The 13,143-nt window shown below is 40.2% G+C and overlaps 1 protein-coding gene and 1 long non-coding RNA gene across 2 annotated transcripts; one reads left to right on the plus strand and one right to left on the minus strand.

The window, feature by feature from the left end:
• Positions 1-1,512: 1,512 nt before the first annotated feature.
• LOC110833847 (uncharacterized) lies at positions 1,513-10,054 on the minus strand. Its single transcript, XM_022072343.2, has 4 exons — positions 9,856-10,054; positions 4,848-5,087; positions 3,773-4,700; positions 1,513-2,562 (listed from the first exon to the last, which is right to left on the minus strand). Exons 1-4 carry the CDS (start codon positions 9,913-9,915, stop codon positions 2,273-2,275), a joined length of 1,518 nt encoding a protein of 505 aa, XP_021928035.1. The 5' UTR covers positions 9,916-10,054; the 3' UTR covers positions 1,513-2,272.
• Positions 10,053-12,805, plus strand: LOC110833848 (uncharacterized). Its single transcript, XR_002544365.2, has 2 exons — positions 10,053-11,230; positions 12,171-12,805. It is a non-coding gene; the product is annotated as an uncharacterized LOC110833848 (long non-coding RNA).
• The last annotated feature ends 338 nt before the right edge of the window (positions 12,806-13,143 follow it).

Genomic DNA, 13,143 nt, shown 5'->3' on the forward strand with positions numbered 1-13,143 from the left:
AACTGTTAAAATGGCGTCTGTGAACGACTCTCGTTACAAGCAACGAGCTGTAATTGAATTCCTTGTTGCTGAAAAAGAAACGGTGGTGAACATTCATAAACGTTTGTGTGCTGTGTATGGAAGCTGTGCAGTCGATAGGAGCACCGTTGGTCGCTGGGCTAAGAGAGTTAAAGCTTCAGGAAGTGAAGAAACCAAGCTCCGTGATCTGCCGCGCTCTGGGCGTCCTGCCACAGCCACCACTCCAGACATGTTGAACCGCGCGGATGCCATTATTCGTGAGGATCGGCGCATCACAACTCGACAATTGGCCCAACAGCTTTCAGTCAGCAATGGAAGTGTGATTGCAATTATCCAGGCTCTCGCATATTCGAAGGTGTGCGCAAGATGGGTTCCACGAAGTCTCACAGCAGACCACAGGATTCAAAGGAAAACGATTTCTTCTGAATTGTTGGAGCGTTTTGATGCTGAGGGAGAGGTCTTTCTGTCCCGGATCATTACAGGTGACGAAACCTGGATACACCACTTTGAGCCAGAGACAAAAAGGCAGTCAATGGAGTGGCATCATCCTCAATCACCGAGAAAGAAGAAATTCAAGACAACTCCCTCCGCCGGAAAAGTCATGATGACTGTCTTTTGGGACAGTGATGGGGTCATTCTTGTGGATGTGATGCCAAGAGGTGCGACCATCAATTCAGACGCGTACATCAGGACCCTGAAAACCCTCAAGAAGCGTTTTCGACGAGTTCGGCCTCACAAGCATCCAGCAGAAATTTTGCTCCTGCACGACAATGCACGCCCTCACACAAGTCTGAGAACCCGGGAAGAAATCACCAAATTGGGTTGGACGGTGCTACCCCATCCACCCTACAGTCCAGATCTGGCACCCTCCGACTTCCATCTCTTTGGGCCACTTAAAGATGCTATCCGCGGAACAAGATTTGAAGATGACGAGAGCGTGATTCAAGCAGTGAGGACATGGCTACGTGCACAGGACAAGAGCTGGTACCGGCAAGGCATGCATGCACTTGTTCCACGCTGGCGTAAAACCGTACAAGTTGATGGGGACTATGTGGAAAAATAGTATGTGTAAAGGAAACATTGATTTATATTGTCACTAAATTTGAGCCATCTTGAATAAATATGTTCTGAGGAAAAAAATGTGGGGCATTACTTAATGAGCGACCCTCGTACAATGAATATCTTCGATCAACCACAAAGGCACTGAGATATAATAGGTTCCAAAATTAACTAATGATATATGTATCTGATCTGGTAAGAAGGGCTTAAGTCAAACGTAAGTTATATTAACCCAAGTTCTTTTTACTATTAGATCCTGATCTATAACATCCATCCACCCAAAAATATTGTTTCACTTTATATTACCTTATCATTGCATTTCCATGACTTCCTAATACATTTCATAAAGTGCAGGCATTTATTTTTGAGGTGAAGGATTTGGAAAATAGTTGGGCAGGATATGAAAAGAATATCTTTAATAAATTATACAGGCACTTAAAACATATATAATTTTACTATAATACCGAAATTATAAGATATACAATTGTTAAAGTGATTGCAATGCACAGATAAAAAGATACAACCTTCAAGGTTACAGGAAAAGATTCTAGAAGCCTTTATCTCTTACTGGTCATGGTTAATACAAATATAAAGCTAAGATGAACGGTAGTAATAAATTAACTTCTACTTAACAACTGCTATATACATCACAGATTTGTATTAAAAGAAATTAAAAAAAACCCTGAAAATTTCTTAGTGCTCAGTCAGTCTTGGTTTATGCATGCATCTCCTCATGACAAATACATCTGCGTGTAAACATAAAATCCCACAGCTGATGATAACCCCATTTTGTCATATGTGAGTATAAAACAAATTCCCTAGCATTGATGGTGAATATATCAGATGTGCTCAGCTTTCTTCGTCAACACCCAACCCAACAATCAATAAAGATGAAATTACACTTTGGAATGTGCTTCACTTTGAAAAGAATAGTCAAGAATGCTTGATTACTTTAAAAGAACACCACATCAATGCAAATAATTTTCTCAAAACTGCAAGTAATATATTTCATTTTAAAACGTAAATCCAAACTACCAAATAATACTTCTACAACAGGATACAGCCACATTAAAAGAGAAAAGTTGAAAAACATCCTCTCGAATGGAGGCCCGCTAGTCAAAGTATGGGCTGCATTCAGCAAAACAACAAGCAAGAACAAGTAAAACCAGTTTTGATAGCATTGACGTTAAATAAGTTAGGTATTTTGTGACAAAGGGCGAAGAGGTATTATAGATGGCTGGGGCAGCACTAGGTTCAGGTGCATGGGTTGCGGTGGTGACAGTGGGGCCCGAGTTCTGGGACCTGCTTCACGAGCATGCCGTTTCACGTGCTTAGCCAGGTGGTCAGAACGCATGAAACGGCGTGCACACACCCTGCAGCCGAACTTCTTCTCGCCAGTATGGGTACGCTTATGGCGGGAGAGCTCATCGGAACGTGAGAACCGGCGCCCGCACCGATCCCACTGGCACGCAAATGGTTTCTCTCCTGTATAAAAAAGGTTGTATTATAGTATGCACAGCAATCATGAAATTCTCTACCTCTAACGGAACTTGAAGGCTCTTCAAAGTGTTTGCAAGGTCCTGTCAGCACTCCCTATCCTGGGCCATATGAATCCAATCCATATCCTCCCCTACATCATCCTTATGATCAGAATTTTTCATCTCTACCATGCATTTCTCATTCACATTCCCTAAATATGAAGATGGCTGTCTTCTGGGATGTTGCACCATGAAGTCTGGTAGATAATGACCAGTTTTGGAGGAGCTTACTGCCTCGATCAGAGAGAGCAGTAAAGTAAGCTAATTCTGAGACATCAGGCAGTATTCACCAGAGTGTATGACGAAATTCCCCATAAGACGACAACCTTCATATTCATCTGTGACAACCTGAACACTCTCACTGTTTTGATCATGCTAATATTATTTTGTGAATAATACAAATCACAGAGCTCCCAATTTCACATTTTTCTCCAGCATCCTGTCATTTCACACATTTGATGCCCAAATACTCTCCTCAGCATCAATCTTTCTTCTTCTCTACATGCAAGAGACCAAGTATCATGTCCATACAAAACAACCCATAAAATGTAGTTCTGCAATTTTAGTCTTTATGTTTCTGAATAGCCAATGTCACGATAAAAGATACTCTACTGCAAGCTATCAAGCATCCCACAAATTAAATTTGCTCCAATTAGCTGCCTGCATTCTGTATTATGATTTTGTCCCGTAGTCTGGTGATGTCACACAAATGCAGTTTTCTGTGGATTTCCTTAAAGATCAACTTCCTTCATAGGATCCAATACAGGCTTTTGTGTATTTCTCCTTACGATATTTTAGTTTCAACCCAAAATTAACATCAGCATAAAGCAGAAGCTGATGTGTCCACATGGCACGTTCTACATTAAAGTTGCAATGTTTGGTACATCAAGACAGATCCTACTTGCCAGGTCACCGTAGTGCCTAAAATTATGATTTTACCTAGAATTTTCTGCTTATAACATTTTCAAAAATGTACTGTGGCAAAATTAAAAATATTTTTGGTCTTACCTGTGAAAGAAATGAGTATTTCAATTCACAACATGCCCAAAAATATTATTTCCGTTTATGATGTGCATGACAAGTGCAAAGTCACACAGCGACCACATTACCCGGTGAACACGCATTCATCTACTTTAGATTGTAGAGCATGCACGTACCTGTATGCGTCCGTGTGTGAGCCTTGAGATGTGATGACTTAAAGTAGTTCTTGCCACAACCTGCATAGTCACATTCATACACGCGGCGCCGGGAGTCCACACCCGGTGGTGGCTCTTTGTTTTGCTGGTGTGGTGCTGCAAACAGGACGATGCTAGTAGCAGAACAGAGTTTTGCATCTTGCTGCGTCTGTGGTGTCAGCACAATGTGTGTTACAGATGTTTGTGGAGATGCAGGCACTTGCTGAGGAGTGGTAGCTGTCACAGGAATGAGTGTGCCGCCCGTCAGTATCACAGCTTGGGTGGTGTTCTTCTCAGAACCCTGCTTTATATTACTGGTGGTGCAGGGAACAGACACCAGGGGGAAGACTGGGCGGGGTGGCGGCGGAACAATGGCCAGTTTTGGAGCGATGGCAACTGGAGGATTGTTCTGACTAATACTGGGAGTGAACAAATGATGAGAGAGATTCATATGAGATCGAAGGATACCCTGAGCATTTTGAGGTGAAGGCAATGATGACAAAAATGGAGATGAAGCAGGTACAGAGTATGCGCTCTTGCTTAAGGCACCACCCATCTCTCGGTTTGTGTCTTTGCTGTTCACAAAGATTAACTCCTTCCTAGAGCTCATTTTGTACTTGAGGCTCTTCAAAATGTTCTCTTCGCGTGGCTCTGGAGACACTGCTCTCTCCAAGAAACATGATCCACATTCTGCCTGAATTGCCTCTGCTCTTTCCGGCTTGCTTTCTTCTTGGCCACACTTCTTGCACCCCCTACTGCCGTCTTCCTCTGTATCCACTCTCCCTGCGTATGGCTGTGGTGAGCATGTCCCATCTTTGTTAGCCTTCATGATAACAGAAACTTGCATGGATGTCACTGGTACAATTGTGTCTGGGCTGGGTGTTCTTGGTGGAGTACTGGCTTGTGGAAGCTGCAAATAGACATTTATTAAGTACCTTGCAATGAGAATCAGAAGCACTCGCATGCTTTGTTTGCACAGGCCAAGTGTTAATCTCAGACATAACGCACCAAGAAACTTGGTCACACCATCCACCTTCCCTCCTTAGTAAGTAATTACCTGATCTAGTTGGAACTCCGCAGTGTTCAGCTGGCTGCAAGAACGTTTTCTCAGTGGTAAGTCTGCTATGGTATCCTCACTCTCAGAGTCTGATGGCTGAGGTGTTGGCAACCCTGGTGGGAGAACCACCTCATGGTGATAGTTATTAGTAAGTTTCCTCTTCTTGCTATCTGCAATTTCATTGTTGAATGGTAGCACTGCCTTCACAGAATCAAAATCCACTGTGCTGTTATGATATTCCTGCACAAAGAAAGAAATACTGTCTAATATTATTTACCTTAAATCAATAAAGGCAGCTTTCTTGAACAATCTCCGCGAGATATTCAAATTACACAAAAAAGACAAAAAATCACAGCAGAAATTTGTCAGATATATATTTATTGAGATTTAATATTCTTTCTGCAAATGAACATCATTCAATTGTAAAATTACATTTCTGTGCCCAAAATTTTCTGTCTACAAGTGGGCCCCTTAGTTAACATGGCATGATGCAGTATAACACGTTCAGGACAATGGATGGAAGTGCAGAATCAACACCTATTGCCCTCATATCACATATCACTCACCAGCATATCAACTGTTTCAGTTTGAGGTGGTTTGCAACCAGGTTCATAAGAACTATGACATATGGAAGCTTGGATATGCTCAGGCTCCGAGACCCAAAAAAACCCTTTCTGCCTTCAGGCAGAGCAAGTGTAATTGTTTATCTCATAACATAAAACAGGTGGGGCAGATAAACAAGGACCTTCATGATCAAGATCAGTCCAATGGTCCTTGCGTTATGACATGTCATAAAAGTCCCTAATTATCTTCAAAACTGTAAAGACATACTGAACATGTAAAAGGACACAATGTTTGCTTCGTTCCTCTCTACAACTCCTGTTTGAAACATGTTCAGTTCTGATAAATATTTAGCTTGTTAGCTTGGGATATGCTAAGAAATGTGTGTGTAGCTATTTAAAATTTCTATCATGTTGTCTGATGACGACAAATTTTAGAAACATTTCCCTAATAAAAAAATTTCATAAAAATCTGTTCAGTCATTTCTTGCTGTCTGAGGTTCCAAAATAATACAATGGAAATTGTGCAAGTGTTGAAATTAAGACAGTAAGGTTAGAGCCTTATGTGCCCAATACCATTTTCTGAAAGGATTGTTGTTGACAGCACTCTTTGGAAATTGATCGGACATACATTACAGTTATGAGGTGAAGTGAAAAACAATCAACTATTCAGACAGCCATATGTCACATTGGAGCCATCCTCTCAAAATCGAGTCTAAGCTGGAGAAAATCAGTGATCATATTTACATAGTAGTAGTGATTTTGGGAAGCAGAGGAGTCTCAATTCCAATACTCTTTTCAATCAGATTTTGAACAAAACATGCAAAAAAGCTCATGGTGCTATTTTAAATAAAACCTTGTGAGATACAAAAGGCAAAAACTTGAATGAAACTGCTTGTTCTACAGAGTTTTGAAGATGAATTAGGTTTTGTAATGTAATAAACAGTGTACATGACTACTGCAGCCCATTCAGAAATTTGTGTTCTTCTTACACAGTGAAGAAGAGTGTGTGCACGCACACATTTTTTTTAAGTACCTGTGGTTCAAGATCATTTTGCCTTCCTGTTAACTTCTGCTAATACCTCAGTAAATGCACCTCATGACTGTGCTAAATGAACTTAGCCATAATTGGATCCACCCAAACCAGCCTATGACCTGCTGGTGGGTGTGGACAGAGATGATAAATTGCCTAGAACTAACATGAAGGCCAGCAGATGGGTAAGCGGGTTATTTAGAGGCAGACAGATAAACATGGTGAAAGCAACAGGCACATTTTTGCAGCTCAGTTTAGAATATTCCTAAAAAATGAAGAGAAATAAACCTTCCCAAATGTGTTTGCCACTGAAATTACTGACTAAAAAATCTTTGTCAAGTAAATGTTTTCTGTCAGCCTACTCATTCATGTCCAACGCTGTCACTTTCCCCTCCTTGACCTTTTTACATGAAATTTTCATGTGGAGATACTGACATTGAATAATAAATTAAGCATAAATTCACTATTTATGTTATTGTTGGTCACTTCATATTATAGACCATAGCGAAGTGTATGTTTATAAGTGAATAAGAACACTTGAATTTCATGGAAATGAACAATGCAACTCACAAAGGCTTTTACATTTTAATTATAACATTTCCAGTTATGGGGATGGGGTTCCAACATAAGAACCATATTCCAAAATGTGGTCAATGTGACACAGTGCATGGGGGGAATCGGAATCAGAATCATTAGTAGTAAAAGCATGCAGTACAATGCACTGAATTACACAGATTTGTTTCGCCAGGGAGATAGCTCTAAACTGCCAACATTTGCAGTCCTGTAAAATTTGAAAAATAAATAAGGGGTGAGAAACTGCTCACACAACTCTCATGTATGGTTGGTAAACTACCTACAATTTACAGAGCCAGGCATGATAACAGAAATTTTCATTATGGGGGTAACTTCTTCGAATCCCAGATGTGAATCAACTATCGTGATGACCTGGCGAAATGTCGATACAGACTTCTCCTGTATCCCTTGCTACACTATACATAATGCGTCTGTCTAATTACACATCAGGCTGACGTTTTTAGTTATATTAATCAGTTTCTTACTTCAGTTACCTTCAAACAGGTCCATGACCATCATAAAAGACACTTGACAGTGTTTTCACATACACATCACAAAATGTTATTAATGATTTATGTAGATAGCTAGCAATAGGAGTTATACTGCCCTGTGGCATGAGGCTGAACAGAGGTATAGCAGTAAAATCATCCTTGGCAGTGAATGGAAGAAAGTGTTTCAAATTCTGGCTGCCTTAAACCTTGCTGTTTGTTGCATATGGGCATAGTTTAGAAATGGGAAATTGGTGGGACAGAAAAGACAGTACAATACGTTCACACTTCAGTTCAATCACACAAATGTGAGGTTTCTTCTAAATTCCACAGTACTTATACTTGAATGACAATAGTGCAACAGTCCGATATTACCTAGTCTTAAAAATAATTAACAAAAGTCAATGTGTCATACGTTCACATGCCATTTTGAATGGGGGGGGGGGATGGGAAAGGGGGGGTCAAACTGATAACTCCAGTTCATCTCTGAATGCAGCCCTTCTGTTATGGAACCATGTTCAGTTCCCAACACATTACGTAACAGCTTTGGAAAATATGCACAGCGCAACTCTATTGTGTTTACCAGAATTTGACATTTGTGAACTAAACGAATGACCATTTTCTGGGGTCAATAACACATGCATGGGTGCCTGGCAGCCATTTGATTGGGTGATGTCATGACAAGATTCCCCCAAGCTGTGCAGGTGGTTGGGACTTCACCTTACAGGATTCCCCATCCAGTCACTTCCATTCCCAGTACTGTTGTCCGACTACAACCAGAACTGTAATTTTTCATTGTGAAATTTTACTAAAAGTCCCCAACACCAAATTTCATGGAAATCCATTGTGGTTTCGCAAGTTATCACATGCGTACAGACAGCAGGCCGATGAAGAGATTCCAGGATTACGTGTCTATCAATAGGATTAAAAACATAAATAAATATTAAAACCAACCTGTCGTAAGATATTAGATCTGAGGTTCTCCAAGCGGCGAGTCCGAAGATGGCAGTCTTCTGGTTTTTTGCTCTGTTCTGTCTGGTAGAAGTTTACCGAAGTTTTGAGGCCAGTTGATGAAGGCAGCAAGGACCTCTGAAAGGTCGGTAAACTTCTACCAGACTACACGGCACAACAACCCAGAAGACAGCCACCTTCTGTCCTAAGATGCCTCAAACACCGTATTTTGTTACTGTTTTGTTTGTACAGGCAGCAACTGCAGTTAAAAAGGGAGGAAAAACGGGGAACATGCAATCTAGAATACGACGGGATTTCGGCCAGCCTAATTATCGGATACCTATATGCCTGCATTCCAAATCGAATCGTGTTCAGGGAAATATACCCCGTTTCCCATTTCCAATCAAATGCCAGTCGAGGGCGACGAAATTTTAGCGACTTGAACGCAAAAAATGGCAGACTTTAGAAACTACTACACAAATTTAAACTACGTAAAGAAAACGAAAAATTCGCGATAAATGGTTTTTAATTCATACGAAGGCAATTGTGTCAATCACTAGAACGTTAGAAGCAGTACTTCTGTCGGTCGCCTTTTTCGCTTTCCTACGCTTGCTAATTGTTTATTAAAAACACTGTGATCGTGGTAGATTATTTAGTATACTCGCCAGTCACAATCATCACTCCGATCTGTATTCCTAATTTAGTTAAAATTGTGCAATTGACCCTTAATTTTAAAAAATCGAGCCTTGACGGCTAGCGATTCAAATTGTTTGTTCGCCCTGCAGCCATATCGGGGGCCCCTGATTTCTTTGTGCCATGAAGTAGAAATTCCCATGGCAGTGGAGTGAAGTAGGTGGTTACTCCCTCCTTGGCAACTGTTCACGTGAACACCAGCTGATAGTTCCGTGCCGCCGACGTGACCCAGCTTCGACCACTGACGCAACGAAATGCTAAAACTGTTGCTGCTCTATTCACAGAAAAAACCGAGATAGGGCGTCCCCGTAACAAATAGACACAAAATAACATTTATTTTTAAAACGAAGTTAAATCATAAGTTAAAAGAGTTACTTCTTTTGTCAAAATTTATTGCCAAAAAATCTGAAGATGCCAATAAAACTTGTAAAAATGATATTAAAAATTTCTCCTATAAAAATATATTTACTTGTGGCCGCTTTGATCGACAAAGAACCACCACTAGTTTTCCTTTCCTCCTGCTTGTTAGTGAAACTCAAGCCCATTCCGGCTTCATTCCAAACAAACTACTTTTGATAAATCACTTTGATATGTAAAATAATACCAATATAAATGTTTTAAAGTTTTTAAGAAAGATGAATTTGTTACTCTTCAACACCACTTAATAACTAATAAAATGGTATGTTTTGCTTAGCCTTTCTAGTACTTACTGAATTCCGCGGTGGCGGAGTTGCAGGTGGTGACAGCACCATATCTGACGGTCTGTCCATATTTCCTGAAGCAAGCTGTCTTATAACTTTGCTAGCTGTCGTCCACTTCAATCCACCTTTACTTCGCACACTAAACTGAAAATTTCTCTCAAACCAAACTGTATTATTATGTACAATCCACGGGATGTGTTGGAGGTCTCAACATTTTCACGCGGTCTCGTATTGGGGCGGCAGAATGCAACCAATGGTTCGAGGGGGCTCGACATCATTTGCCAATGAGAGTACAGTTGTCAGGCACTCGGAGCGTGATCGCTCTCATGCTGTTCACGTGTACAAGAGCTGACTGCAACCAGCCGAGGCCGTGATTGTGACGTTGGGAGGGCCGTGCCCTGACGTCATCATCGTCGTCATATTGATTGTTGGGATACTGCAGCATTCTTTTACGCACCACTTTAGTTGTCTGTATATTTGTGTGAAAAATGTCAGTTTGCGTAGCAAAGCGTGTTTGTGTCTTTACCGTAAATGTTCATCACATAAATACATACCAACATATGGTTCTTCTAGTACAATGACAAATCTTGAAGGGTATAAACCGATCATGGGAAGCTGAATAATCGATACAGGAGTTTGCTTCCCTTTGTTAACAACGGTATCACACCAACAAGGTTTTTCTTTGTTTTAAATATATAGAAAACCGATCAGTAGCTTATGTGCATTATTCAAAAGAACATGCAATTAGTGTGATCAGATTTCGTGAATGAAACAAGAGGACATTATATGAAATATTGCGATGTCCCTCCTGCCATCTACTCTGGATATAACGAACCTTAACATTTTGTTTAACAGAGTATTAGAGCTTGGAAGACCAAGTTTTCTTGCTGTAACGGACCTTTTATTTGCTACAGAATATATTAATGTATAAATATTTTTAACGTAAATACGTCTATACGGAAGGGTCATTCGGCAAAAAAGTGAAAGGAAAACATGTAAGATCCATATTAACAATGTGTAAATATGGACCGACAACAATGGTCGGCTTGCGTGCATTGTTATGTTACCTAAGAAACGTCATCTGTTTACTCGGCATTGTTGTGTTACATTACTGTCGTCAACAATCCGCTTTGTTATTGCGGAAAGAGCTGAGCTGTGAATCGCTTGTAGAAGAAGTGCGTCGTAGACTAGATAATTTTGTGCTGTTAAAAACCTTTTAGAAAACCACAAGTATTTTTCTTATATTGTAATAAGAGACCTAAGAAAGTAAAATTAAAAGTGTAAATTTTATTGTATGTAACATTGTATGGCTCGATTCAAGGAGAACAAAGGCTGTTTGACCTACAAATTCACACGTGTTTGGAACGATTGGAGCTGTTACCAAGTAATACGAATTAAATGTCTTTATTCAACTCTCATGTTTCACCACCACGTGCAGACTGTTATAACCCCACTCCTTTGACCAACGCCTAAGACGAGCATTATAAATACTTATGTTGGATCGCTTTAGACAGATCATTCTTGTGAGTGCTACTAGGCACTATATCAACATCTTTTAATAAATTATTCTTCAATTGGATTTGTGATTGTGGAAGTTGGAAAGATACCTCTAATTCTCCTTGAGCCGGACTTAGCTCCGCTCCGAACCAACGACTATCCCAATTAAAAGACTTGTTCACTGATCAACATCCACGGTTGAACACGCAATTGAAATCGCAAGGCATTTCAATATAAGAATTATTACAATACAATACAGAGAGGTATTTACGTCAGATTCTCCGGAACCGTGGTTCCACTGTCAACTTTTTTTAATTTCTGCCAGCTTTTTGGTACACGCGCAGAAATGTATGAACGTGTAGTGGTAGTACTGCAAGCGACAACGCGCGAACGTTTGTGGCGCGAGCCATTCAGTATGAAAATGGAGCTTGAGGAAGAAATGTATCTGTCAGAGAACAGTTTGCTTAAGCTTTTAGTAGCTGGAAGGAACGCACGACGATGTTGGCTGAATGATTCGTATATACCAAGACAGAAGTGAAAGTGAATTTCACACACTTTTTGAATACATACCAATACATAATAAGTGCTATTGAGGAAGCAAAGAAAAAGCAGAGTAATTTCCGAAACCGTATTTCACCATCAGAACGCCGCTGAATTCTTTGATAAATGAAATGTTCCTAATTGTGTGGGTTGCATTGATAGGAAACATATCCGTTTGAAATGTCCAGAAAAATCGGGCACGCAGTTTTATAATTACAAACAATTTTTTCCCATTGTTTTGCAAGGTGTGTGTAACGCAAACTATAAATTTGTGTGTGTTGATATAGGCTGGCACGGAAAACAGAGTGACGGAGGAACCTTCGCTGCATCAAGTCTTTACATATCCCTCGAAAATGGATCATCGAAGTTACCACAAAATGCAAATCTTTCTCAAACTGATGTGTCACTTCCTCATGTTTTATTAGGTCATGGCGCGTATCCTTTAAAGACTTATCTGATGAAACCACATTCAAAAAGAGATTTATCAAGGGTAGAACACATTTATTATTGCAGAGAATAGTAGAACGTGCCTTCGGTATAATTGCTGCCAAATGGAGGTTACTCAGTAAGTGTACTGAAACTGGACCAGATAAAGATGATTTAATCGTAAAGTGCATATGCTTGTTACATAATATTATTATTGAGAAGGAAAGTATTTATGATCCATCTATTACATCGTCGACACCACAAAATGCAAGCATAATAAATATAAACAATCACAATCAAATAATAGGTCAGCACAACAGGCTTGTGACATCAGAGATGCACTTAAAAACTATTTTAACAGTAGTGAAGGTAACATTATTCAACAGTTCGACGTTCCCTAAATATCCGTGCCACACACAATCCACTGCTTCAACAAACATAAATGTAGAATGTGTAGCAAAGAAACGTTTGTAATAAACTTAAATTGCAATATTTAGTCCCTTGAAACTTTCATAACCTGACTATTTTTTTCCATAACTTCCTTGAAACCTCTCTGTTGTGATAAGTTTTCATTTTTTGGTCCCACAAAGCCTTCTCATTGAACACAAGATGAATTAATGTTTCAGTATCCATCTCTTCGCGCGAATGGAAACAAACATGTTTGAACGACGAGCGATGTCGAGCGATACGCGCGACCGATTACAGACCTTGTAAACGTGTCCGACAGTTCGCCCGATATCGCTCGACCGCCAATTCGCGCGAATACGCTTGCAGCGTGTCCAGCACAGGTTGTGTGAAGTACAGACACTGTCAACACAGACGGGTGAGGCACAG

This window comes from Zootermopsis nevadensis, unplaced genomic scaffold, assembly GCF_977971745.1.
Source record: "Zootermopsis nevadensis isolate Lab colony 2312 unplaced genomic scaffold, Znev_1.0 Znev_ptg000012l, whole genome shotgun sequence".
Taxonomy (NCBI): Eukaryota; Metazoa; Arthropoda; class Insecta; order Blattodea; family Termopsidae; genus Zootermopsis; species Zootermopsis nevadensis.

Bases quoted from the DNA above. Each gene is read 5' to 3' on its own strand.
- LOC110833847 (XM_022072343.2), bottom strand. From the start codon at position 9,915: ATGGACAGACCGTCAGATATGGTGCTGTCACCACCTGCAACTCCGCCA. The intron at 5,088-9,855 runs GTAAGTACTAGA...TTCTTTGTGCAG, and splicing joins CTCCGCCACCGCGGAATTCA to GAATATCATAACAGCACAGT. The intron at 4,701-4,847 runs GTAATTACTTAC...GTCTATTTGCAG, and splicing joins CGGAGTTCCAACTAGATCAG to CTTCCACAAGCCAGTACTCC.